Here is a 26,531-nt window from a genome sequence, read left to right as displayed (position 1 = left end):
TTTTTACCACTTAACAATCTAGTTACTATGCAATGTTCTTTGCTTAACCCAGCACCATCTTGTGCAGCATTTGACAGACTTACACAAGAATGTGACAAACACAAGCTGCTTCAATGAACCTTAGTTCACTTAGAAAGTTATGCAGAGTTGTTGGAATTCAGGATCTTTCTTTCATCTGGCTAGCATTCCAGTTTTTGAGACAAACCTGTGTTTCTTAATCGGATGTGTCCCAGTTTCTGATTCGCACAGCACATTATTCTCTGGGGCTTGTCTCAGTAAGCATTCACACTCACCCTGGCCAAGCAATACTTGCCCCTAGTTTTACTCCTTACACAATTCCCAACTTGCACACATTATTCTCCCATTGTCTGTGCTGCCTGCAGAGGCGATGCGTGAGAGGTGAGGGAATGTGAGGTCATGTGCCCCCCCATTTCTGCCAGGGCTTATATGTCCTGACCTGAACCCTGCTGCATACCACCAGAACCTTTAAATTGTACCCTCACCCCCCCCCAATCAACAGTTATGTGTCGTCTCTGGCTGCTTGTGATGACAAAATTTAAGACTTATGTCCTCAGAACTGCATGTGCAAGGGAAAAATTTGGCCCATTTGGCAGCTGGACAATTTTAATATTAGACTCAGTCTTACTCAGAGACAAATTCAATTATAATTTAAGGTGTGCAGCTCTCATTGAGGCACCTATTGACGTCAGGGCTGAATTTAACCGTATCTCTAGCTTTTAATATTTTTTGTCCAATAAATACTAGAAACAAGATGAAAACAGAAAAGCCAACTGTAACACGAACAAGAAGATGAGCATGCTGTAAATAAGAATATTTCTAAACTATACCTTTCACTTCAAAAAAAAATTTTAAACACCTTGCCAGCCTGAGATCATGGTTCATTTCTCCCGGATTCATCTTTTAGTAAGTACTGTCTGACCTAAAAAGACAGAGACAGACAGACACACACACACACAACCGGTCTCTTTACTCATTATGTACTTTTCTCATGTGAGTCACATTCCTGGCTGGCCAATTAAATGGAGAGCATCACCTTTTAAGCTCCATTCCTCTTTGTTCCAGAGCTCATTGTGTGCCTAATACAGATTTAAATTTTCACTTTCTCATTATAAATATAATATAAATAAATATAAATGTCACATGAAAAGGGTCTCAAAGATTTTAATTACCACACAAAGTTTGTTAATCAAGTAGTATTTGTCAGTTTCATTCTGCTAGCAAATTCAATCAATTACAGGTTTTCAGTGCATCCTTGCTTTGGATAAGTAGGAGGGTGAGGAAAGAAGGAAAATTATTGTTTCCATTCAATTGATTTTTCAACACACTAACAGCCCTTAAAAATAAAACAAATTGGCTACTCGGGCCACAGTGGTGTAGTGACATTAGTGCAAATGACAACTGAGGCCCAAATGAATATACCAGCTTCAATTACCAGGGTCATGGTTTGCTGTTGTTAATATACATTAAATATAGAAGTGTTTTATCCAGCAAGCCAGGTACAACCCCTCCCTCCCACTTTCAGATCGTAAAGGATCACAGCATGACTTTTCGATCTTTGTTATACTCCCTTCGCAGCCGCATCCTGAGGAATTATGGAGTGTTCTAAGGCAGATGATCATCTCCAATCCAGCATGCAATTACCTTACAGTCAAAGACCATTCAGGTAAGATCCTCATAACCAGTATGGGGAGCTTTTAACAAAGGTGTGCATGCCGAGAAAAAATTCCAACACCTGCCCCTACATCAAGGGAAACAGTTGTTAACACCAGCCTCCCACAGGCAGGGAATGCTGGTGATGGGTCTGCTGCCTGCCAGGCTCTCTTACTCAGAGTGCTAAAGGCTACACGCTCCCTGCTGCGGGGAGCTGATGAAGATTTTAATCACTGGAGGTTTTATCACTCGAGCATCTACAGCCTGCTGCCTCTGAGCAGACCCCCTTGGGACAAGGCTTCTGGTGGAAGGAGAAGCCTGGTGCTAGGATAGAGGATAGCCACTTCCTCTTACCCCAAATGTGCAGAGTGAGTTCATCCCAGTGTGTCATCCCTGCACTTAAATGCCTTCCATGAGACTCTCCCTTCAGTGGGATGTCATTTCCCCAAGGAAGCATGGGGAAAGTTTAAACAAGCACTAAGGGTGGGTATTAACTCAGTTTCCCCTGGTGGCAATGCGGATGTAGGCTGTAGCACGGAGAATGTGGATTCCAGTGCTGTCTCACTCTGGAAGAGTATAGGGAGAAGGTGGTAAAATGCCAGGAATAGGTAGTTGAGGTAGGAGCTCAGGCTACTGGAGAGGAAGAGTGTAGCTGTCGAGTACCTGGGGTGAGGACATGCAGTCTCACACTAGCATACAGTTTACATTTAAGACTAAAGAAAGCTCTGTACAAATGAAAGCCTAGGTCTCCCCCAGTCATTCAGTATCCATTACAATTATTACTTATTATTTATTATTTCTACTGCAGTCACAGCCAGTCTCCCCAATCAGGGTGCGAGACACTGCCCATGAACAGAGAGAGAGACAGCCCACCCTGAAGAACTTACAATCTGAAGCCCCAACTCTACAATCACAACTCTGCATGGGTCTAGGCCTCCAATCATATTGATCTAATTGCAGGATCAGGACCTTCTGTTGAAGACCAATGGATCACTACCATTTCTCATTTGCCCAAATATGCTTTTCCCCCGAACTGCTCCTGTGTCCCAAATCTCCCTACAATTTTCAGATAAATCTCATTTGAAGTTTCTAAAATGATTGACAGCTCAGCTATTTTTCAGATGTGGTACAAAAAAAAAAAATTAAAAAAAACTTTCCAAAAAACATTAAACACCTCCCCCTTCTGAGTGTCATCTCAACAAAATACCACATATGAATGAGCTCAAATCTGGGCAAAACAAATGTATCCAGTAGCCACAGGACAGGCAAACTTTGATAGAAAAAAGTGACCTTTCTGAACACTTTTTTGAGTTTGGGTGCAGTATTAAGTTTCTTCTGACTTGGTTTTACCAGGAGTGGAAGCTGTTTCTAAGAGCTTAATTTATTTAACTTGTTCAAACTATTTTGACGTTATGCCCCATTCACCCCTCCAGCACATTATTTTCTGACAGAATGAGTTTTATTAGTTTATCTGGTGCATCACTCTCCAAAGCAAATGCTTCATTCTCAGCTTCAGGATTCCAATCTTAGTTGCACATTGGAGTTTAGCGATAACAGATATCAGGGAAGTGAAAAGTCATCACTTGGCTTCACCTCATGTCAAATTCTCTAAAGCTCTCATTTAGATTTCAGTGAGTGGGAGATAACGGTGTATTTCACCTTCACTACCATATTGGATATATGCATTAGTGAGGACAAATTGCACAAAGCTCAGTTTTGTCTAAGGTTCTCTTTAGACATAACCATTAGCAGCACGAGGCTGCAAAATAATAAGATAAAATCTGTACTTAAGACACCTTCAGAGAGACTGAACAAAGAAAACACAAAAGAAGCCCCTGTCCAGCAAGGGGGGGGGGGGGAATCTGTCTTACCCTAACTTCTACACAACCTCCATCTCCTTTGAAAACAGTGCAAGAATGGAAAGGTCAAGTTGGCTTAGGCACAGTGTCTTCAGAAACAAAGTTGCTGAAAGTGGCTCTTCCAACTGAAGGTAAGTACTGTGTAAAATGCAATTTACATTTTTATCAGGGAATCAAGCTTTCTTCATTTAAAAAAGGGCCAGTTGAAAAGCGTGTTGAACTTTCACAACAACGTAGGAACACACAGCACAGCTCCATGCACAAAGACTCTAGACACAGGCCATTTGGAAGTGTTCTTGTTTTGTGCAAAGTAGACCCATGTTAAAAATGTGTTCCTAGCGTAGCTTTGCAACATCAGTTTTGATCACACCCTGTGAGGCCAATTGGACAGCAACGTTAATTAGATCTAGTGGCAACTGTGCCATTAGCTCAGAAGAAAAGAAAACTTTCTTTTATGAAAATCAGCCCTCGAAATGCCTGAATAAATTTCAGAGCTCTTACAACAGTTACTATGGAGTCACTATGGGAACAAGCAATGAATTAAGCTGAAGTGCTAATCTCAGCAAAATACCAAAAGAATGTTGTAGAGTTACTTAGCTTTTTTCTCATTAGAGGGGCTGTTGCTCAAACACAAGATTTCAGTTTACGCCTCTAAGTACCCAAATGAAGCCTTTCCTTGCTAAAAATATACATTAAAAAGCAGCTTTGTGAACAATTAATGGATAAACTGGTTATCAAAACATAATGGAAGCAGGGAGTATAGAAGGAATGTGGGTTTTCTGTGTGCCATACCCATGATGGCTGAGATCAGGGAGGGGAGCGTTAACATTATACAACACATTGTTCTGAACTGAAGTTTAAGATTTGGACTGAAGTCTGTAGCCTAAAACTTAAAGCATAGATTTGCAAGTGGTCAGAGAACTCCACAACAGCATACCATTTTAGAAAGTCAGAAATCAGTTAAAAGAAAGTTAAAACTTCCTTTCAAGTTTGCAAAAATTGATGGGAAGAGCTCTAACATCCAAAGGGCCACAACTCCTCTCCACAAAACAAGCACACAGCAGAAGCAGGGTAGCTTCCTTCCCACGGCCATTACAACATGCCCCAGTGCTGAAGGTCACTTCTTTGGACAAAAGTCATTTCAGCTTCTAAGCACACTTGATCTCTGGCCTTTCTTCAAATACACCAACAAGAGTGTCACCTTAAAGTTATCCAAATCAAACTGATTTAGTTATCAGGGCTAGAATGCCAAGGAACATGTGCAATAGGACTAGAGCATTCCCCTCCCTTTACAAATTGCTTGAAATATCACGTAGTGATTAACTCCATGTTAAAACAAACAAACAAACCAACCTGTCAAAACAGGGTTGGTGGAGAGCTTAGCCAGATAACAAACTGAAGAAAGGTCAAACTAAACAGCCAACTTTCCAATTTTAAGCTAGCTGGGTAAACTTCTCTTAACGGCGTATCGGATATACCGAGATCATGGATGTCAAAGTGCAGTGCACTGTACATTGCACGGTCTCCATTTTTAGTTGATCTGGAATTATGTATTTTACTTTCTCCCCCAACAATTAAGAATTATGAAGGATGATCTTGAAATTAAACAAGAAATAAAATACATCACACACAGAAGAACAGAGTCACTTTGGCGACTTCTACACTTGGGGGTAGGATTCCTAGCTCATGTAGACACACTCACATTAGCTCTCACTGATAATGTGCCAAAACAGTTGCTGTATTTACAGTATTTAAATACTGTACACAGTAGCACAAGCATTGGCGGCAGGGACTATCACCCCTGAATAGGTACCCACAGGGCCCCAGCAGGTTTGCAGAGAGGGCAACTCGCAGCAGCCCATGCTACCATGGCTACACTATTATTTTTAGAGCATGAACTCAATGGGAGCTATCTCCACTCATATCTCCATGAGTTAGGAACCACAGCCCTGGCTCCAAGCATAGACATTGCCTTTCTTGAAGGGAATGTAAAAAAGTCAGGGCAACTATACAGACTTTTGATTGTACTCAAAGTGAAGACACAGCATTAAGAAAGCAATTCAGGGAATTTAACAGCTAGCACCACAAAACTACCCATTCACAATGTAGTATTTTAACAGGATAACATTTTTGGCTTTGCCTGAATAAGATCATGTCTAGCTTTCCCCCAGGGAAAGAATAATTTTTTTAAATGTATCAATTTTTTCCCCTAAAAGCCATCAGATAGAAAGAACTTAAAAGGGCTATGACCTTTTCCTCTGTAAGAGAAATACTGTAAATTTCCCAGATCTAGGACATTAATAGATAAATGCTTTCCACCTGATTACTTCAGATTTTCAGGGGAGGCAAAGGTTGAAAGGCATGAGATTCTAATCTCATTTCCTGTGAAGTCGTATATTACCATTTATAGCACTTATCTGTTGAACTATGTACAATACGAAGGTGTGGAATGATTAGCTAATTCATTACTAAGGAAATATACCTGACCATTATGGTAAAAACAGTTTAAGTGTGCATTTTGTAAGGATGTTTTAGGGTCAAACTTTCATGTAGGAAAACACAGTATTTTTTATGCTGAATGTCATGGTTGTGAGAAAGTGCATAACAAGTCAACAAAAGCAGAATTAATAAAATAACCTTTCAGTTTACAAGAATCCATCTCTGAATATTTGCTTCATAAAACTAGCCACAAAAAAAAAAATGCAACAGCACCAGTGTAATCCAGAGATGCCAGAAGAGGTTAGTAAAATAGTATTTATTCTGTGAACAAAAATTAAATGGAATTAGGTCATTATTTCACTTCTTCTTTTTCCCTGTCCCTTTTGAACCATTCTGATTATCTCTTTTTTCAGTTGGGAAATTTCCATTGTTATTGTGGTGAACCTGCCACTCCCTTTCTAGTTGTTTCAGCATTTCTTGGGTAAGGAGTCCTTCACGCACTAGTCTGGCAGCAAGAGATCCTTGTCCGTGACTTTTCATATTCGACTGTACTTCAGCAGGTTTATAGCCCAAAGCTTTAGATCGTCTTATTCTCTTCTGTCCTGGGACCTTTGTGGCATTTGAGAATTGATCTTGGTTTGCTGCTGGAAGATCTTCCAAGTTCAACATCCTGTCATTAACTTCAGTTCTCTGAAGAGGAAAGTCATCTGGCACAGCGATAGCACCAGAAACAGAAGTAGCTTCTGAAGCTCTGATAAGCCTTGTAATGTTGCGCACGCCAATTTGTATAATGTTGTCTAGTTCTTTCTGGATGTCCCGTACGAGGCTGGCATCTGGGAACATGTCCATAAATCGGTAACTAAAAGAAAAAAATGTTTTAAATTTGCCAATACAAGAACTGCTGTAGGTCAATGGAGTAGGCAGAGATCAAGTTGCTGTCTTACTATTATGTGGTATATAAGAGACCGCCTACCCGCTCCCACCCATATGCCTCGTCTTTGTGTATCATATTACACATTGCCTCATCATCAGAGCGGATCTTGACAGTACAACTGTTGCATCTGCTCAGGTTGTACAATCAGTAGGTTCCACTGAGATCTGCTTAACTGTCTATGTGGCATTCTCCCATCTAGTGCTAAATTTGCACCAACATAAAAACATGGCTTCCATTTGTCCATGAGCTGCAAATATACTAGAAAACCAAAATAAAGCTTAAGTTTCAGTTTCAATACCTTAACCACAGATAGAGGTCAAACACATCATGAACAGCCTCAAGGTGTACAAGATCCTTGATGTTCTTGGGTGGGACCAGTGGCCAGTTAGTGTGCCGGCATATCCAGTCAAATGTCAGAGGCTCATTTCTACTAAACTGCCTCGCAAACTGGAAAATAAACAGATTCAACAAGGTCTTGTACAAGTCTGTTAGCAAGAACTGAGTATTTTTACAACATATTAATTAATTAAACCGTTTCAAATGTCCATCCCAAAGCCTCAGAAACAGACTGTATTAGCATGAGTTACAAGTGCAACAACTTTTTGTTAAACTATACCCTCTGTATAGGTGTTTTTATATTGGAGAGAGGATATAGTGTAATAACGGAAAGTCATAATACTGGCAAATAAAAAAAAAAATTATTAACCTGCTCTGTAGTTGTTCTTTGAGATATGTTGTACATGTCCACTGCACTTTAGGGGGTGGGTGGGTGTGTGTAACCCCCACACCTTCTAGGTGTGGTGTTCTGTCCCATCTAATGGCACCGAGACCGCTTAAAGAGAGAGAGTTAAATGAGTCTGCTTTTAGCTTGTGCGGTGGAGGCCCATGCACTAAGCTCCAGAGGTCCCAGGTTCGATCCCGCCCACCGATGACCAGGCTCTGTCACAGATTTTTCCCTTGGTGGTACCCTTTGGGGTGCCGCATGCACCCTCTGCTGCCTTGTGGTGCTGAGCAATGACAAAAGGGTAGAGCTGCCCCCCAAACCTTCCCATTTCCTTCTTACTGGACAGACTCTGAGATAAAAGGGCAGGAGGGTGGGTCATAGAATGAACACGTGTAACACATTTCAAAGAACACCAGGTTAGTTTTTTCTTCAAGTGATTGCACTTGTCCATTCCACTTCAGGTGACTCTCAACCAATTCAATCTGAAGGTTAAACTCCTGAGGCGTTTAACCATGGAGCATCCAAACTGTAAGATGAAGAGCCTTGGGTTTGGGGTGAAGGAGACCAGGATCCTGGGAAATCAAATCTGGATCTGTTTTTTGTGTCAATGGAGCCCTAGTTGAAAGGGACAGTAGAGTGGAAAAGCAATGCTGGAGATTGCGCCGGTGCAACAAGGGTCACGTGAGCATGATCCTATCTGATTTTTTAACACCACTCTAGGAAAGAGTGGAACCAGAGGGTAAGCATACATGAGGTTGTCTTTCCAAGGCAACAGGAAAGAATCTGTCAGAAACCCTGGACTGTGACCTGTTCTTGAACAAAACTGATGACACTTCCTGTTGTATCAGATTGCAAACAACTCTATGTGGAGAACTCCCCAGACAAAGAGACTACTCCTGGTGACTGGTGAAAGATCTGCTCAGCTCATCTGCCAGACTGTTCTGGACACCTTGAAGGTCAGAGAGTTTGATGCGGATCAAGCTGGCAATACAAAACTCCCAAAACAGCATTGCCTCTTGGCGTAGAAGTGTCAAGTTGGTCCTTATGTGTCTGTTCACGTAGAGCATTCCTGCTGTGTTGTCCACAAGAACTAGCAAAATCCTTCCCTTAATGTGGGGAGAATAGCGTGACAAGCTAGATGAATAGCTCTCAACTATCTTACATCTATATGGAGAGCTAAATCCTGGACAGATCAACCTTGTGTCTGCAGAGTTCCCAGGTGGAGTCCCCAACCTAAAGCAGAAGCATCTGTAACCAGAGTCAAAGTAGGTTGTAGGGAACAAAAGGAACTCCCACACATACATTGGTTGGTCCATCCATCAGTCCAAAGAGTAAGACTTCTTTGAACACTTGAACTAACATGTCCAGTGGATGACAAATTGGAAAGTACACCAAGCTCAGTCAGCCCTGCACCTTCCTAAGAGGAAGTCTAGCATGCCAAACCACGTAAATACAAGAAGCCATGTGTCCCAGAAGCGTGAGACAGTTCCATGCTGCCATGGCAGAATGGGCTTTCAGATCTAAGAAAATGCAAACATTGTCTGGAATCTGCTTTGCAAGAGGAACACCCTGGCTTCTGGAGAATCCAAGACTGCTCCTATAAATTCTATTCTCTGAACAGGTCAAAGGACTGACTTTTCCTCATTTATTAGCACCACCTCACCTCTTGGATCAGCCTGTCACCAGCTAGTTATTCAGATATGGAAACACTTGTACTCCTGATTTCCTGTGGAATGCAGCCATCATTGCCATGCCATGCTTTGTAAAGACAGGTGGGGCCAAAGTCAGACCAAATGGCAGGGACTGCAAGCTGACAGTGGGATTGCTTGACCATAAATCTGAGGAATCTCCTGGGGCTTTGATATATTGCCACACTGAAATACACTCTTTAAGTCAAGGGCAGCGTACCAGTCGCCAAGATCCAGACAGGGGATAATGGAAGCCGAAGGGACCATGTGAAAATTGATTTTCCTTATGTATTTCATCAGCTCTCACAGGTCTAGCATGGACCTGAGACCTCCTTTTTCCATTGGAATCAGAAAGCAGCATGAATAAAATCCCTTTCCTCTGTGTAAAGGAGGAACTTCCTCTATGACTCCTGACTGGAGGAGAGGCTGTACCTCCCAAAGGAGAACTTTCTCTTGAGAGAGGTCCCTGAAAAGGGATGGGGAATGAGGCGGGGAACGAGGTAGAAATAAAGTGAAGGATGGATCCCAATTCTATCTTGTTTAAGATCCACTAGTCTGTAGTGATATAGGTCCAAGCACTTAGGAAGTGGGATAGCCTGTTGGAAAAATAAACGGGGTTTGAGAATATAGCAAAACTCCTTGTACGCTGTGCTTCCCAAGATTGTCAAACTGACTGTTTGTTGTTCCCAGGTTGTCTGGACAAGCTCGCAGTGGATGAGAAAAGAAGAGGTGGTGGTGTTCTCCACCTGTAACTTTTCCCTTTTCTCCTAGTCTGGTGCTGACAAGGCATAAAGAAAGTATAACGGTAGGACTGCTGCGGGGGAAACTGCTGCTTCTTTTGGAAGAGGAGTGTAAATACCCAAAGGCTTCAGCATAGCCCTAGAGCCTTTAAGACTGTGAAACTTGTCATCTCCTTGCTGCGAAGAGAGTGCTGGTCCCTCCTGAGGAAGGCCTGATGACTAGATCCATGAACATTTAATGCATTATTATGATCTAGCAGTAGATGAATTCTAGCAGTAGAATCTGGAGCAGTCTATGCAACCTGAAGCAAGGCCCTGGCTACCTTGTCCACTATTGCAAAAAACTCTTGTCCAGCCTCCTCTGGCAACTTGTCTATAAATTTTAAATATATGTCCCAGAGGGAGAAAACCAATGCCCCAGCAATATTCATTGATTAGAAATCCAGAGTTGCAGGCCAGCTGTAGAATAAACTTCTCTCCTAAAAAGAGTTTCTTCACATCCTTTGATTTTGAGGTAGACTCCAACTGACCCTGGCGCGAGGGAGACGCAATACCTCCATTCAGTCCTTTTAGCAGTGGGAGAAGGGAATATAGTGTTTGTCACGCTATTTTTGTGGGCTCCAAAATAGTCTCATTTATGAGAAATGCCACTTGACAAGACCCCACAGATCCCAAAATATCAACCAGCCAATCTATGTGAGCTCTACTTCCACCTGTATGTCTGTGGTGGAAGCCATCCTCTCGAGGATGTCCTGATGTAATTGTCAGGAGGAGATGAGGAAACACTGACCACTGCTGCCTCAGCTGGTGGTGATGAGGAAGAACCTAAGGCTGGCTGAGGTGTTACTTCCTGAAATTTCTCTAAAGGGAGATTAACTGGGGCAGATTGCTCATGTTTGGGAGCTCATTACTGGGAGAGACTTCTTGCAGTTCTTGATGTGAAGCTTCATAATGCTTACTAGAGGATGTAGAGGAGGGTGAGCAAGGAGAGGATCTGGAGGTAGGCAGAAACCGCCACAGGTTTCAATATGGCGGTTGATATGGCACCAGAGCCCAATTTTTCCCCTGCCAAGGCTCCCTACCGAACAACCAATGTGGAGCATCTGCTGGACACCAGAGATGAAAACCCCTTGGAGAAGAGTGATGGCTTACGTAATACAGTTGACACACAAGATCCAACTTCCAATTCAGAGAATGAACCCGTGCAGTTTGAGCAGGAAGGTGCAGTATCTCTTGGTGCCAGGGAGCAGTGCCCGGAGACTGAAAAGGATGGCACCAGAGAAATCATAGCCTGTTTACCTTTTAACAGCACCATACGAGGTGGTACCAGAGCGTCAAGAGGTGCCTGTGGTATCAGGTGCTAAACTCTAGAGGCGGGCAAGTGCTCCTTGGAGACTGCCAGTACTGGGGGAAGTGTCAATTGAACCTCCAGCAAAGCCAGCACTGACGGACTTAGCAGATTGCATGCCGCAGCATATGCCTCAGGTGCTGATGGCATCAGGAGAGTCTTTTGCTGCTGCTGAGCCAAAGAGAATGGCACCACAGGATGGTGCTTCCCTAGATGTTGATCTCAATTTCACCGGTACCAGTGCCGAGTCAACGACCATGCCTGAGCCTCCATATGCACCGGACAGCACCTCGGCACTGAGCATGCTCTATCTTGCTTCACAGCTTGACTGCTGAACATCAGTGCCAGGGATCTCCTCAATGACATTTGGCAGTGTTTCTTCTTTAGTATCAGAGAAGTAGATCAGCATCGACACTCTGTCATGATAGGAGGAGCACTCCCAACCAAAGTAAAGATGCTCAGATCTCACTTCAAGTGGGAAGTTTCCAAGGGTGGGGAGAAGGCTGCCTCCACAAGATGCTTTAGTCTGACCTCCCTGTCTGTTTTAGCTCTGGGCTTAAAGTCCCTAAAGATTTGGCACCTGCCACTGATGTGAGCTTCTCCGAAGCACTTTAAGCACGTGGAAGTGCAGGTCACTGACCAGCCTCGGCTTTTTGCATTCATGGCAAGGTTTGAAGCCCGGGGACCAAGACCTGCCCCAGCACCAGGTATCTGTATGCAGAACCAGTGGGAACTGAAGCATAAACTAAGTATGCTAGTAAAAGGAAAAAAGAGAACTACCACTAGAACACTACACTAAGAATAACAAGTACTAGCTATATACAATCGAAAACATTTAGAAAGAGGAAACACTTGCAGTAACAAGGCAGCATGCTCCGACAGCCATCACAGATGGAAGAAGGAACTTACGGGGGCTGGGGCAGGTCTGCCCTTTATATCATCGCACAGGAGCATGAGGAAGAAAAGGGCACATAAGCTGCCCTGACAGGTAGCACTGAGGGAAAAATCTCTGACACTAGTGCATTGGGTGTTCACACACCCAAAGTGGAATGGACAGGTGCAATTCCTCGAAGAACTAACATTCCGTCTATGACAGAGTACCATGTCGAATGAAGTCTGACTAGCCAGGTAATACTGCTTTTGTGATCTCAGTCTATTCATTGAGTTAAGAACAAGCATCTGTTATTAGAGACTAAGGAACAGAAGTATCAGAACAACTAAGTGTGAGGGTTTCACAGCTATTGTATTTTAATAAGTGATCTAAAGTTTGTATGCACATATTTCAAACGTTTTACTTTATGCAGCTCAGAATTTTCTTCAACTACCACACATTTTTTACATAACTATTCAACCCAAGAGCCATCTCTCCCCTCCTGTGCCTCATTAAAACAATTTGTTAAGGGCCATGCACACAACTAAGTAGTATGGGGCTATCCAGAAAATGAGAGCAGACTTTTATGGCTTGATGATCTCCTCCCTAGCATGGTCAGCTGGGCTTTGCCCATTGTCTTTGATCTATCAGCAGCCAGCTCGTTTTGTTGAATCCTAACGATGCTTCTCTTATTTCAGATTATTTTTTCTAGGTTGAGGAAGTGATGTTGGATACCCATTCCCTGATGTAACAAGGACACTATTGTCAGCTTTAAATTAAAAAAAAAAAAAGATTTTTGTTGTTTTTTTAAATAGAAATTAACCACGGACACTTGGGAATCTTAGCTGTTTTGCTAGCAGACAATTCAATCACAAAAGTTATGGCCTAAATTTTCAAAAGTGATTAGTGATTTTAGGTGCCCAATTTCAGACATTGGGCAGGAGTCTGATTTTCAGAGGGGGAGAGCTGAAGATCTGGCCCTTTTTAGTAGCTTAAATGAGGCACTCAGAATTTGAGAAAAGTAAAATCACTAGCCATTTTGTAAAATACAGATCTGTATTTTCACACAAATAAGAGACTTCTCATTGCACTGATATGCAGCAAAAATGTTTTTGTTTACTTCTATTTTATTCACAGATGGATGCTGAGAAAAATGAGTAACTAATAATGGCACCAACTGGTTGTAGGCAAGCTACTGCTAGAAGGTGCTGTGCAAGGCTTAATGCCACATAACTCTGAATATGTACATCATTCCTGACCTCTGCTAGTTAAGAAATTCCCACGGGGCAAGTTATGGGATTTGGGGATGTGAACAAAGGGAAAGTTTAGACAACTTTTTTTTTTTAATTTACATCCTAAAGTGGAAGCTGGGTTTCAAACGTGAAAAGATAATGCATTTGCAAAACTTTATCTGAACAGTTAACAGAGGTTGTATTCTTTACAAATTCAACACCTAGTTTGTATTTCTACTTCCACATGAGCTTTTTAAAATGCACTTGGAAACTGCCAATTTGGAAACTGCACACATATTTGCTTAAGACTGATCTAGTCAATTATAAATACTGTACATTTGAAGAACTTACCTTTAGCAAAGAGGTGCAGACAAAAGGCTGTTTTCTGTTGATGGGTGCTGTGCAGAACACATACCTTACCCTTAAATTTAGCGGAATGTGCTGAATCATATCTGCTAGAAATTTAAAGTCATCAACATTGCAGACAAAATACAGCCCATCCACTTGTGAGAGGCTCACAAAGATATCCTGTTCAGAAAAAGTTAAAATGCTGTTAATAGTTGAAGTTCAGCTTAGGATTATCACAAATGATGGTTGCCAACTTTCATATTGACATGCTAAAAAACAAATCATTTTTGTATAGGTTGTGTTTGTTCTCTCCCTACATGATTTCCTTTAAAAATTACATCTGTAATGCAGATTCCGTAGCAGTACAGAGGGTATGTGACAAAAAAGTAAAACAACTTCTTCTTAAATATATAATATAGTGGGATAGGAGCATACATAATAAGCCACATAGTATGATCTCAAAGTCAGTTATTTCTACATTAAACTGTTGTAAATTTGTGTCACCAGCATAACACAAGGTAGATTTCTTTTTATTTCAGTAGATAATTCAACCATTAAATTATTATAAAGTTGGCTTTAGGATTTTTGAGATTACAGGAAAAAGTAGTGAGAAAACAGATAAACTAAAATGGTGCAGTAGTTGAGATCGAAGAGTATAAAGACAAACAGCTATTCCTCCCCACTTGTGCTTGAAACAAACAAACAAAAAGTCTAATCTTGAATATAAGTGTCCACAGCATTAGTTCTTACCAGTATGGACATTATCAGTAAAGATACATTTAATCACAGATCTGTGTGCTTGGCTGGATATGTATCATACAGCAAAATTTTAAATAAGGCATTTAATTAGACTTTGAAAGGAAAAAAATAGTTAAAAGATTTTTTGTATACTTGGATACTAGCTTTGAGGTTTTAGAAAGCAGAAGCTTAAACACTTGCTGCTATTCTATCAGCATGAGTTTTACATGAGGCCTCCATTTGGACAGCACGAAACTCTCTTTTTCATAATAGGTTAACTTTGTACATTTTGGTTAGCTAACTTAGTATTCGCTGTTAATAACTTTAGTGGACTCTCAAGACACTCAGGAAATCTGTGTGAACGGTTGTAAAATTCTGGTAATCTGTTTAGAAGATTAAATCTCCATGGTCCTTTTTTTGTTCGGTTGTTTTAAAACACAGGATTAAAAGTTTATTCCTAAATAAACTTCTATGAGCACTACAGTGAATTCACTAGTAAGATGGAACAAATCCAAAAAAGCAAGTAATGATGGGATTGAGTGGCTGCTACAGAATCCAGATGTCCAAACTTTAGTGAAGACACTGCCTCAGACAGTACACAAGATCAGAAGAAGAAAAATCTAAAAAGTGACATAAAAAAAGCAAAATTCTAGATGACTAGGTTAGTTTTGAACAATTTCACAAGAAGCAGTTTCCAAAACTATTATTTTTGCTTCAATATCTGAGTGCATGTCTCCAACTTCAGACCAAAAAATATACTTTCAAAATACCAAAACAAGTGAACAGCAGTGGCTGCAGCAACAAATGCTCTTAAAAACAAAACAAGATTACCTGGAGACTTCCAGGTCATTAGTGACACAAAAGGTTACAATGAGCATTCTGAGTGCATCAGTTGTCACTATACTGGTAACCCAAAATGTCTAATTGCTTAATAAAAAACCCACAAAGCAGCATCTTGGCTTTTTAATTACATTGCATTGCAGTAAAGTAGTAATTATAAGGTAACATTTATGTGATTTTAAAAATGAAAGCTCATGTTTCTATAGATTTAATCATTCTTACCATTAGATTTGATAGAGTAGCATCAGGGAGATGGTATGCAAACATTTCTATCTGCTCAGCAGTAGGATGCAGGCCAGCTGTCTAAAGAAAAAGAAGAACTAATGAACATTGCTTTTTAACAAAGAAAACCTTTGAAAATAACTGTCTCTGAAAAGCAAAATCCAGCAGAACAACATGCAAGAAATCACCGTTTTCTGCAGTTTCCACAGTATGCATTCGATGAAGTGAGCTGTAACTCACGAAAGCTTATGCTCAAATAAATTGGTTAGTCTCTAAGGTGCCACAAGTACTCCTTTTCTTTTTGCCAATACAGACTAACACGGCTGTTACTCTGAAACCTGTCAAGAAATCACTGTACCCCATGGAATCCACCACAATGAACAACCATCCTGAACTTTTAAGAACCAAAATGAAAACAAAGCTCAAGAAGAGAAAGTCTAGAAGAGCAGCTGCAGTACGTGAGTGAGAGACTTCACGAGTTTTACGAAACCTGCAAATGCCCCACGCATTCAGAATGATGGCACTGTACAATTCAATTTTCTTACTCAGACTCAACAGTGTACAGTGAAGAATACTGGATCACAAAATACCAAGGCAGCTCCAGCACACTCTGGTGAGATCAGAACATTTAAAACTCTTACCTCTATAGGAGGCACAGACCTATTCAAAATTTCTTTCAGCAGTACGAGGTCATCACGATACATTGCAGTGACTTCCCCTTCCTTGAACACAGAGCTAAATCTTCCAGCTCTGCCTGAAATCTGTAGAGCCTGAGATGTTGTAATTGCATCCATTTCCTTCTCTCCCTTTTCATTGATACTTGGCTTTATCAGAGAATTAAAAATGATTCTCTTTATACTCCTGAAACATTTAAACAAAGACAGACAAAAAATCATGGACTACTTTCTCTTAGAGAGAAAAAGTAGGTGAGGTAATATCTTTTATTGGACCAGCTTCTGGGGGTGAAAGAGTTGGTCCACTTCACCCATCTTGTGTCTCTAATACCCTGGTGCTAACACAGCTACAACTACACTGCATTCTCTCTCTTCAGTCATGCAAGTTATTTCCATATAGCTAACTGCTGCAGAGGAAGGAGTTCCTTTTTCCTATCAAGGTCCCTTCTTTTCACAAAGCAGGGAGGTCTTCAGACTATAGATGTTATTTTAATATGGATTTACTGTTCAAAGTTGCCAGACTGAAGACATTGGAAACAGAAGGCCTTTCTTTAGACTTATCAGTCCTGTTTAAGAAGGAATACCCAGAGTAATTAGATATCCACTGATTCAGTCCTTTGCAATCTCAGCAGAGTCCAATGGTGACCACGTCACAAAAAGATATGGCAACATCTGGGACCTGACTAAGACCACTCATCAGAGAACAAGAACCTAATCGTGTGTGGAGCTGAGCACTCTCAAATGCCACTGAATTGAAGATGCTCAGTGCCACAAAGGATGCAGTCTAAATGAGCAGTTTAACTATTGCGATCATTTTCAGTATCTAGAAAGTATAGCTCTTCCCAGTCAGGTCAGCCACCACTTAATTCCAGTGAGGACACATATACACACACATACTGGGTACTGTACAAAAAGGGTTTTTATCCACGTTAAGCAAACTGTGAAAGACTGAGGAAAACCAGCACACTTGTCTCACTGAAAAATAAGCCTTAGCCTTTTCAGAGTACTTACAAATTAAGCCCCATTCCAATGGCATCTGTAGCAACTAGAATTTTACATGGATCATCAGGGTCATTGAATTTCTTTGCCTGGGTAAGCTTTGTCCCTAGAACAGAATCAATCGTAAGTACATTTTCTGTAACAGACTTTACCCACCAAAAGTTGTTATACAAAAAAGATTGCGTGCTCTTACATGTCACTGAACAAAAGCATAACAGTTGAAGAAACAGGAATGTTAATTTTTGCAAGTGTTCCCAGAAAGATGGATGGGTGTCATTTTAAATAAATCAAAATAAAATAAAAGTTACTGTTGGAGGAACAAAAGTAAGATTACACAGCTGATAAAGATTTAACTCCAACATTACAATACAAGACAAAGAAAATTTGCTCAGTGTTGTCTTAATTCAATATCTAGATACAGAACTTGAAAAATGTAAAGTCTCTTGATTAAATACTTTTCATATGGTAGCAGCAATAAACAGAGCCTTCTCTTTAAAAGAGAGATAAAGCTAGTATCTTACCAGGTGGGAGACTGCCATATATGACAGCACATTCTAATCCTCGGGCTTCAATCTGCCGACTCACAGAATAAATATCGTTCTTATTGAAACAGACAATGCAGTCACCAGGACGGAGGTTATCTAAAGATTCTAGTGCATAATCCAGCACGGTAATAGGGGTAAGCCTCTTGTAGTTTCTGACCTAGGATTAAACAGCAGTTTTGTCAAGGCAAAACACAAAAATCCTTTGCAAAATTTATAATTACTATGAAAATTTAACTTCATATGACAAGTCAATCAAAGCTTTAAGATTATACTGTGCCTCACAATCCCAACGAGAGAAGTACTAGGAGAAAATGTGTCATCCCCTTCTGCCTTCCAAACAATAATGAACATTCTTACGAGCATTTCCAAACTGACCTTTTCAGGAGACAGAAAAGGAACCACTTCTATTTCTAAATTCGATTCCACTGCAGACATATACAATGTAAGTAAAACTATATTAATACTAGGGAGAAAACACTGTGCTCTCCAATATGGGAGTCCTGCAGGCAGAATGCTTTCAGAATCAGGACCTACATTTGTAAAATGTCCCTTGCAGACGAGCACATGTCGGTAGCTAACCCGAGTTATCTGTTTTCCTTTGTATAGCTTTTTTCCTTGGCATATGTTAACCCTTTTAGCATTTTAAAAACTCTTCCACTGATTTTAGATTTTTTAAGAACTAACTAATAATAAAGTGACCTGAGCAAAAAGGTGGGCATCATGACCTCTAGGAAAAATGGACATGTAAAGGAGGCCTCAGCATAGATCTAGCACTCCCTCTGGATAAGTCAGTAGAAATTTTAAGATCCATTGTTCTCTTGGTAAGGGCAATAATATTTTTGCTAAAAAAAGGTTGATTTTGCAACATCTTTAAGAAACCCCCTTTTGATTCAGTAGGCTTACATAGCCAACATGTCAAGCACAAGCTCTGACTCCTGTAGATTTGATCAGTATTTTCTCAAATGAGGGATATAGTAGACACCTGCAATATTTAGATAGTAAAGTGTAAACAACTTTATAGCCACTGGACAGGGGAGAAAAAAGGAGACAGTATAAGATCTACCTCCACTTCCTCTCCTGTAGAATACATGAGCTCTGTCACCAAGTCAATAGCAGCAGCTTCTCCACAAATGTGAATTTCTTCTGCACTGAGTCCTGAAAAAAAATGCAGTGAGATAAAGTGTTAAAATATACATGTTCACACAAACCAGCAATACTGAGAGCTGACAGAGATGGTTACAACAACAACAACAAAAATCCTGCCTACTGAAGATGTCAATAAAGGATGGGATTTCTTTCCTTGTTGATTTTTCCTTCCTACATATTTATAGTCACTGTAGCTTTTGCTTGTGCCTTTGCCTAAACCACCACTATATACACTGCTAAGTTTCAATGGAGCAATTCTTGACCTTACCAACTATTATATAATGTCAAATCATCCATCTGATAACTATCTTAAAAGTTAATATTCTGCTTACACCCTCTTGGTGCCTTGCCATCATCTTCGTATTTGCCCAACGTGGGAACACATATCTAAGGTTTGACTGCTTCACTTGTAAAAAGAAAAATGAAACTAACTCTTCTACTCTAACTTCTCAAAATTTCCTCAAATATGGAAAAGTTACAGTTTCCTTTTTACACTCTAACTCTAAATTGGGGAGGGGGGAGAAGGGAGAGGAATGTTCTGTTTTTTTAATCATTTTGCTAAATTCAGTGGTGAAAGAAAGGGGAGAGAAAAACCCCAAAACTGAGTCTTCCCGTTTTTGAAGACAAAAAAAAATTCAAACATTCCAACTGAAAAAAATATAAAATTGAAAACACTTGCCTGCAAGAAATTTGGTTTATAATTAAACCCACTTTTTTTTTTTGGGGGGGGGGGGGGGGGAATAATCAGCCAAGTCTAAAATTAAAAAGATTATAGAAATGTGTATTATTTGCCAAGTTAGCACACATTTAACAGTAAATTTAAATTAAAATTCTGCTGGATTACCTATAATTACAATGTTTCAACCTACAAAAGTATAATAAGTAGGTTATATGATAAAATGAGGCTTCTCTACTAATCAAGCAGGTAAACAAATAACAAATGCATTCAACATAATTAGTGGTAAGTTTAACACACTTGGTTATTAAATGTAAAATGGCTCAGTTTCAACATTGATGGGTATACCTAAAAGTGCTCTGGTCCAGGCCCATCCTCTAGCCGGATCTTTGATCATCTGAATTTCATCAATGACAGCCACTTCATCTTAAAAACAAGAAAATTAAGATACTAGGTGAAGAGCAGCACCTAGATGGCACGACTACATATGAAGGAACATTTCCAAGAAGCACAATACAAAATAACTGAAGTTATTTCCTACAAGAATTATTCAAATTCAATCTCTTCTGCATTCCAAGATTGCGCCGAGAGTATCCAGATTTAATAACTCTCAGATGACAGTGCTTAGCAGAGGTCAGAAATTGCTAAATTAAAAATAAGAATACATACAGCACTTGCAAGACTAGAATGAATTGCTTAAGTTTAACCTCTTATAGGGTGTAAGATAAATATGAAATTAAAGAATTAGAGTTAGCTTATGTTTGGTTAAGAAAATGTGTGTGTACTGTAAAGAAACACCCTGCCTAGCAAGTAGAAGGAAGGCCTTGAAAATAATAAGCGGTAAGGCCAGAAGGAATAAAGTAGGGAACATGTCTGTTTAAAGAATAACTAATGAGATAACAGGACATTTCTAAAAAGAATGCCTCTGACCAACAGGGGTGACTGCAGGTGGTTTTAAATAAAACACAGACAAACTGTCTTTAAATGAGCCAACACGACCCTTCGCCAACCCACAAACCAGTGTTTAAAGACTGTGTGAACTCAGGTGCAATGGGAAAATTGTTGGACAGCAAGGAGGGGAGGAAAGGCCTTGAGAAGTAAGGAGGTTGTAAATCTTATCTGGATTAAGACTGGAAATAAGGGTGAATTGTCTCAAATTGCTTTTTACCTGAAGTCAATAATTGGCAATGACATCACTTACTTATTAAAGGATATAAAAGGTAAACTCTTAAAGGGTTCATTGCTAATACCTGCCTGACCACACTGGAACTGATGTATTTTGGTCTAAGCACCCCTGGATTTAACAGCCTGTTTGTAAGTATCTTGATCAAATTCTTATAAACGTTTTGTTACTTTTTGGATGTAGTAAATTGGCTAAAAAGCCTAACTAATAAGCATGTTTAGAGCAATTGTATTAGTTTGGCCTTTGGATTTAATAAAGGAATTTATGGTAAATTAGTGTTTCATAGTTTTCCATATTAATAATTTCAAATATTATTAATAATTTCAACACAGGGGTGTAAGCATCATTGCATATAAAAAACCGCATGTATATGAAGAAAATAACCATGTATACATACAAGGCGTAGTAACACTGCACATCTCAATAGTGCAAGCAACATGGGTTGCTTGTCTGCCTTCTGGATCAACAAGAACACGCTCTTCTCCTGTTACCAAGTCACATGGCACACTCTAAAAGAATTAAGAAAGTTGAAGTTAAATTACTCTCTTAAAAACAGAATTAGAATATTTCCCAAAGGGGAAAAAAAAAATTGGAAATTGGAACAGAATATACCCCTGTATTTACACCCTACAAACTAATGTAATAATCTTTGCAAAGGGCATATCTTGTAAGGTAGCATTTGAAAACCTCAGTCTGGGCCACAGATCTGTCCTAGACAAAGGAATGCATGCTCTGCTTAATTTACATTGAAGCAGTAAACAGAGTCAAAGCAGGAAGGGAAACAAAGAAAGCTCAAACAGGTGAGAAAAAGCCAACAGGGAACATCCTTTCACATAGATTCTTTGCCTCCTCATGCCGTTTTTCAAGAGAGGGACTGAAACCGTAAAAATAAGGGACAAATGCCCTAAAGCACCACCCCCTCTCTCCCTGCCCATTGCATTCACAGCACCTCACACAATAAAGAAAGCATTCCTTGGACTCTAGGGTGGGATCCTGATCTACAGGGTTTGGTCAGTAACACTGCTGAAACCACGTGGTGAGAAACTTAAACTATATCAGATTGAAGTGAAGTTTGGTAAATATCTTACCTATATTTTTCCTGTAACCATTTCTGACTTTTATGCCTCATTACTTGTACTCACTTAAAATCGTTTTGTAGTTAATAAACTTGTTTTACTGTTATCTAATCCAGTGTGTTTAATTTAAAGTGTCTGAATACTATTTGAGATAATAAGATGGCACATTGTTCCTTTTAAAGAATAACAGATTTAAAATACTTTGTACTGTCCAGGAGAGGGCTGAGCAGTACTGGACACACATTTCTGGGGGGAAATCTGGGATTGGAGGCATGTTGGGGTCACCATGCGTATAACCAAGGCTGGTGAAAGCCAGAGCATAACCCAAGTGTGGCTGGCTGGTTGCACTTACACGGTGACATGCAGTGTGGTTTGCATGCTGGCCAACTGCGAGCGGCCCAGGTGGGAGCTACTTTTGCAAGGCTTTATAAGTTAACAAAGGTTGTCTGGCAGGGGTGACAGACCTGTTCATATCTGAATTGTTCGCTGGTATGTCACAGAAATAAACCCAAGTATACTACATTCCTACATATGTGGTCAGATAGAGCCCAATTTTGTTGACCTTCTAGACATGGAGGGGAGGAAGTTGAGGATACAATTTCTCTCTGATGGGTGGTTTTAAATTGTATCGATCATTGTCTATTGATTAAATGAGATGTGGTAGGACAAGGGAGCGGTGTAACATGTCTTTCGGCTCAATTTTGTTGCAGTTCCTATGGTGCTGTGTTTTTAAAAGTCATCCAAAGTTTTGGTCACTTTGATTAAGTGCCTTTTGGTATAGTTTCCTCTAAAACAAAATCTAAATAAAATAAGTTATCTTTCTCCCTCCGACCCACCCTTGTGATCTAGTGGATTACCATCTCTGGTTTGATTTCTTTTAGAGTAGGGATAGATTTATCCTTGAGATATCCCTGCCAAAAGTAATTTACAGAAGATAGACAATGGAGTACAGTAAATATTTTGTTCTATGTTCAATTACATTCTAATATGTGGAAGGCAACATTTAGAGACTACTAATTTCTGTAATCAGAAGCTCTTCCCCTGAACCCATTCCCCAGTTCCTGCAATGTAGTATCATTATGCTTTAACTTTGTATTTCTCCAGCCCCAGGAAGTATATGCTTTAATCATATTAGCAACAACATACAATATGCTGAGCACAAAGAATCCTCAATAGATTAAAGAAATTTTTCATGACAACTCCACTAACAAAGGGTGCACATGCACGCATTCCTACATACATACACAATATATGGTTTCAGATTACTTATTCAAAGGCAGATGTTTGGTCCTAGGGATTAGAATTTCGTATTAATGTAAAATATATTAGAAATTAAAATGGTGAGAATTACAAAATCACTATTGTTAAAGAATTAACCAAAACTAAGCATGTTTTACTGACAGATCACTACTACAGATTTATACGTAATTACTATATAAATATTGGTGATTTTAATACTTAGTCTTTTAAATTAATACTTCGTAATACCATTTCTATTTGCCTCTCTGCAACTTCTATGCAGCTGGAAACAGACTAGAGAAAAAGACCTACACAGATTTTGAAGGCAATCAGCGGGGCTAATGAAATCTTATTCAAGCCACCTAAAGCAACACCACAGCAATGCCCTTTAAATCAAAGCATTTGCTGCAAGTGGGTAAAACATTTTATTCAATGCCCACTAGTACGAATATAAACATTAAAACAGGAAGAGAGAAGTTAGTATACGCCAGGGTAGCTACTTTGAATAGAAATGAAACTAGCTTAGCAAGTTGTTGTACAACAGGAATAAATAATTCTATATTATGTATTGACTAGAGAACAATGCCCTCCCCTATTGATGTTCTGAGATGGATAAAACTCCACACCAAAAAGAAAGGAAACTCTATAGACATGGTGTCCCTTGACACAAGTACTTCCTTGAAAATACATGTAACAAGCTCCTGGGACTGGTCCACCAATCTGGAGGGCTTTTAGCAGGGAGATGGACATAATGTGGCAGCTGGAAGGCAAGAAATGAACTTGCTACTACTTTTGGTTTTCATGGTTTAAAAACACTTCTCCAATTAAATCTAACACCTCTTTACATAGTGACCCAAGAAAGTGATTTATATAAAAATCAACTTTTCTTTCATGTTTCTATTTCTGTAATTTGCTAATGAAAAGAATTATTTTATTTAACGTAACCTGAATTAAAGTGTTTTTTTCTGATATGTCAATCGGTGATCATCCCAACCTAACACTGCCCTTGTTTTCCCAAGGTCACAGTCCATGGACAGCTGCCTTAATGCAAGGTCAAGGGGAACAGAGGCAGTCATCTCCACTCCCCAGACAGTCCTACAAGAAAGCTAGCAAAAGCCAATGTAAGCACAGGGGTGAACCAGTGACTGAAGGGCAATAGACTGCTACATGCATGAAGTTCTTTGGACACCATTTCCTCTCTTTCTGTGCATCACTAGTATTAATGCACACTGACAGTATCATAATTCAAGACTACATTTTAGCAGAGATTATTTCAAAGACTACCCTAAAAACTTACATTTATTAAAAGAAAATATTTTGTATAATGACATGAATGCATGTACAGTTGAAGAGAAATTGCTTAAGTAACATACTGACAGCATCATTACTCTTTTGGAAGATCTCATGGGCCAGCAGTTTTAATGGACCACAGTATATTCCTGATTTTGCTGCCAAGTATCTTTGGATAGCATGATGAGTTTTTCCACTATTTGTAGGGCCAGCATGAAAGACTATCTTCCTTTGAATAGCCCTGGCTTCTGGATACCTAAAACACAAAACAAAGACAAAAATAATTATAATCTATCATCCAGATACAGATTTGGGTGAAATCCCAAGTGAATTTGTGCTATTTGCCCATTTATTTTAAATTGTCATTTAATAAAACAAAAGACTGGGAGGAGATAGTTCTTAAACTCAATCAAGTACAAAGAGGTTTCAATATAATCCCCAAATATTAGTCGACCTCTTGACCATTTCAGAAAGTTTAAAGTCAAATATGTGAATACCGTTGTCAACAAATAATATTCTTACTATTATTGTCTTACTACTGCATTCTTTTTATTTACTTTTTAGAGTTTTGACTTACTGTCTATTGAATAGAATATGAGTAAAAGACAGCTTTGTGTAGAGGTAGTTTCTATCAACAAGCTAAAATTGTTTAACAGGGGAGGAGAAAAAGAATGTCGGATAATGGAACAGCAATCTCATAACTGAAGCCCTCTCATTTTAATTGTAATTCTTTGGCAAAGAACACTGATAGTAACAGACATCACATCAAATAAGTTTGCCTCCTGGCACAAGAGGATTGTAAAAGTGATCTGATAGCCACGGTTGAACTTTTATGTCATAAAGCCCAGGTCCAAAGCATCTGCAAAACTGGTTATTCTTAGAAAAACAAGCCAATACCTGACTCTCCAGCAAATGTGTCATTTCATTAATCACCTGGATAATGGAGCAGAGAGCGTGCTTATAAAACTCGCAAATGACACCAAGCTTGAAGGGGTTGCAAGCACTTTGGAGAATGGGATTAGAATTCAAAACAAACTTGACTAATTAGAGAACTGGCCTGAATTCAACAAAAGGAAATTCAATAAAGAAAAGGGCAAAGTACTTCACTTAGGAAGGAAAATCAAATGCACAACTACAAAATAGGGAATGACTGGCTAGGTCAGTGGCTCTCAAACTTTTTTACTGGTGACCCCTTTCACATAGCAAGCCTCTGAGTGCAACCCCCCTTATAAATTAAAAACACTTTTTTATATATTTAACACCATTATAAATGCTGGAGGCAAAGCGGGGTTTGGGGTGGATGTTGACAGCTCGCCACCCCCCAAGTAATAATCTCGCAACCCGCTGAGGGGTCCTGACCCCCAGTTTGAGAACCCCTGGGCTAGGTGGTAATATGGCTGAAAAGGATCTGGGAGTTATAGCAAATCACAAATTGATTAAAAGTAAAAAACGCAGTGCTGCTGCGAAAAAGGCGAATATCATTCCACGGTGTATTAACGGGAGTGTTGTATGTAAGACACAGGAAGTAACTGTTCCACTCTACTCGGCGCTGCTGCCCCATTCTGGGCACCACACTTTAGCAAAGATGTGGACAAGTTGGGGAGAGTCAAGAAGAGAGCAAAAAAAATATAATAAAAAGGTTTGGAAAACTGGATATATGAGGAAACATTTAAAAAACCAGGCACGGGGGGGGAACAGTTTTCAAATATGTTCAGGGCTGCTATAAAGAGCATGGTGATCAATTGTTCTCCACAGCTACTGAAGACAGGACAAGAAGTAATGTGTTTAAGCTGCAGCAAGGAGATTTAGGTTAGGTATTAGTAAAAATTTTCTAACTATAAACGATAGTTAAACTCAGGAATAGTCTTCCAAGGAAGGTTGTGGAATCCCTATCATTGGAAGTTTCTAAGAAAAGGTTCAGCAAATACCTGTCAGGGACAGTCTAGGCTTATTTGATTCTGCCACAGTGCAGGAGGCTGCACTGGAGTTTTCAAGGTCCCTTTGGGCCTTGTACTTCTATGATTCTATGTCACTATGACCCTTGATTTC

At 39.7% G+C, this 26,531-nt stretch overlaps 1 protein-coding gene across 1 annotated transcript in view; it reads right to left on the bottom strand.

Moving 5' to 3' along the window:
- Positions 1 to 1,162: 1,162 nt before the first annotated feature.
- Positions 1,163 to 26,531, bottom strand: part of SUPV3L1 (Suv3 like RNA helicase) — a 40,964-nt gene continuing 15,595 nt past the window's right edge. Inside the window, exons 5-15 of the mRNA XM_084635425.1 lie at positions 24,570 to 24,738; positions 21,275 to 21,386; positions 20,043 to 20,120; positions 18,936 to 19,027; positions 17,849 to 18,029; positions 17,340 to 17,433; positions 16,296 to 16,515; positions 15,655 to 15,735; positions 13,858 to 14,034; positions 7,202 to 7,350; positions 1,163 to 6,828 (exon numbers count right to left, since the gene is read on the bottom strand). Of these exons, the coding sequence (XP_084491551.1) occupies positions 6,327 to 6,828; positions 7,202 to 7,350; positions 13,858 to 14,034; positions 15,655 to 15,735; positions 16,296 to 16,515; positions 17,340 to 17,433; positions 17,849 to 18,029; positions 18,936 to 19,027; positions 20,043 to 20,120; positions 21,275 to 21,386; positions 24,570 to 24,738 (1,855 nt within the window). The 3' untranslated portion in view covers positions 1,163 to 6,326. The remainder of the gene's footprint in view (positions 6,829 to 7,201; positions 7,351 to 13,857; positions 14,035 to 15,654; positions 15,736 to 16,295; positions 16,516 to 17,339; positions 17,434 to 17,848; positions 18,030 to 18,935; positions 19,028 to 20,042; positions 20,121 to 21,274; positions 21,387 to 24,569; positions 24,739 to 26,531) is intronic.

The sequence above is a fragment of the Lepidochelys olivacea genome (assembly GCF_965140295.1).
Source record: "Lepidochelys olivacea isolate rLepOli2 genome assembly, chromosome: 7".
NCBI lineage: Eukaryota > Metazoa > Chordata > Testudines > Cheloniidae > Lepidochelys > Lepidochelys olivacea.
Note: the sequence above shows the minus strand (reverse complement) of the source record. Positions and strands in the feature narration are given on the sequence as shown.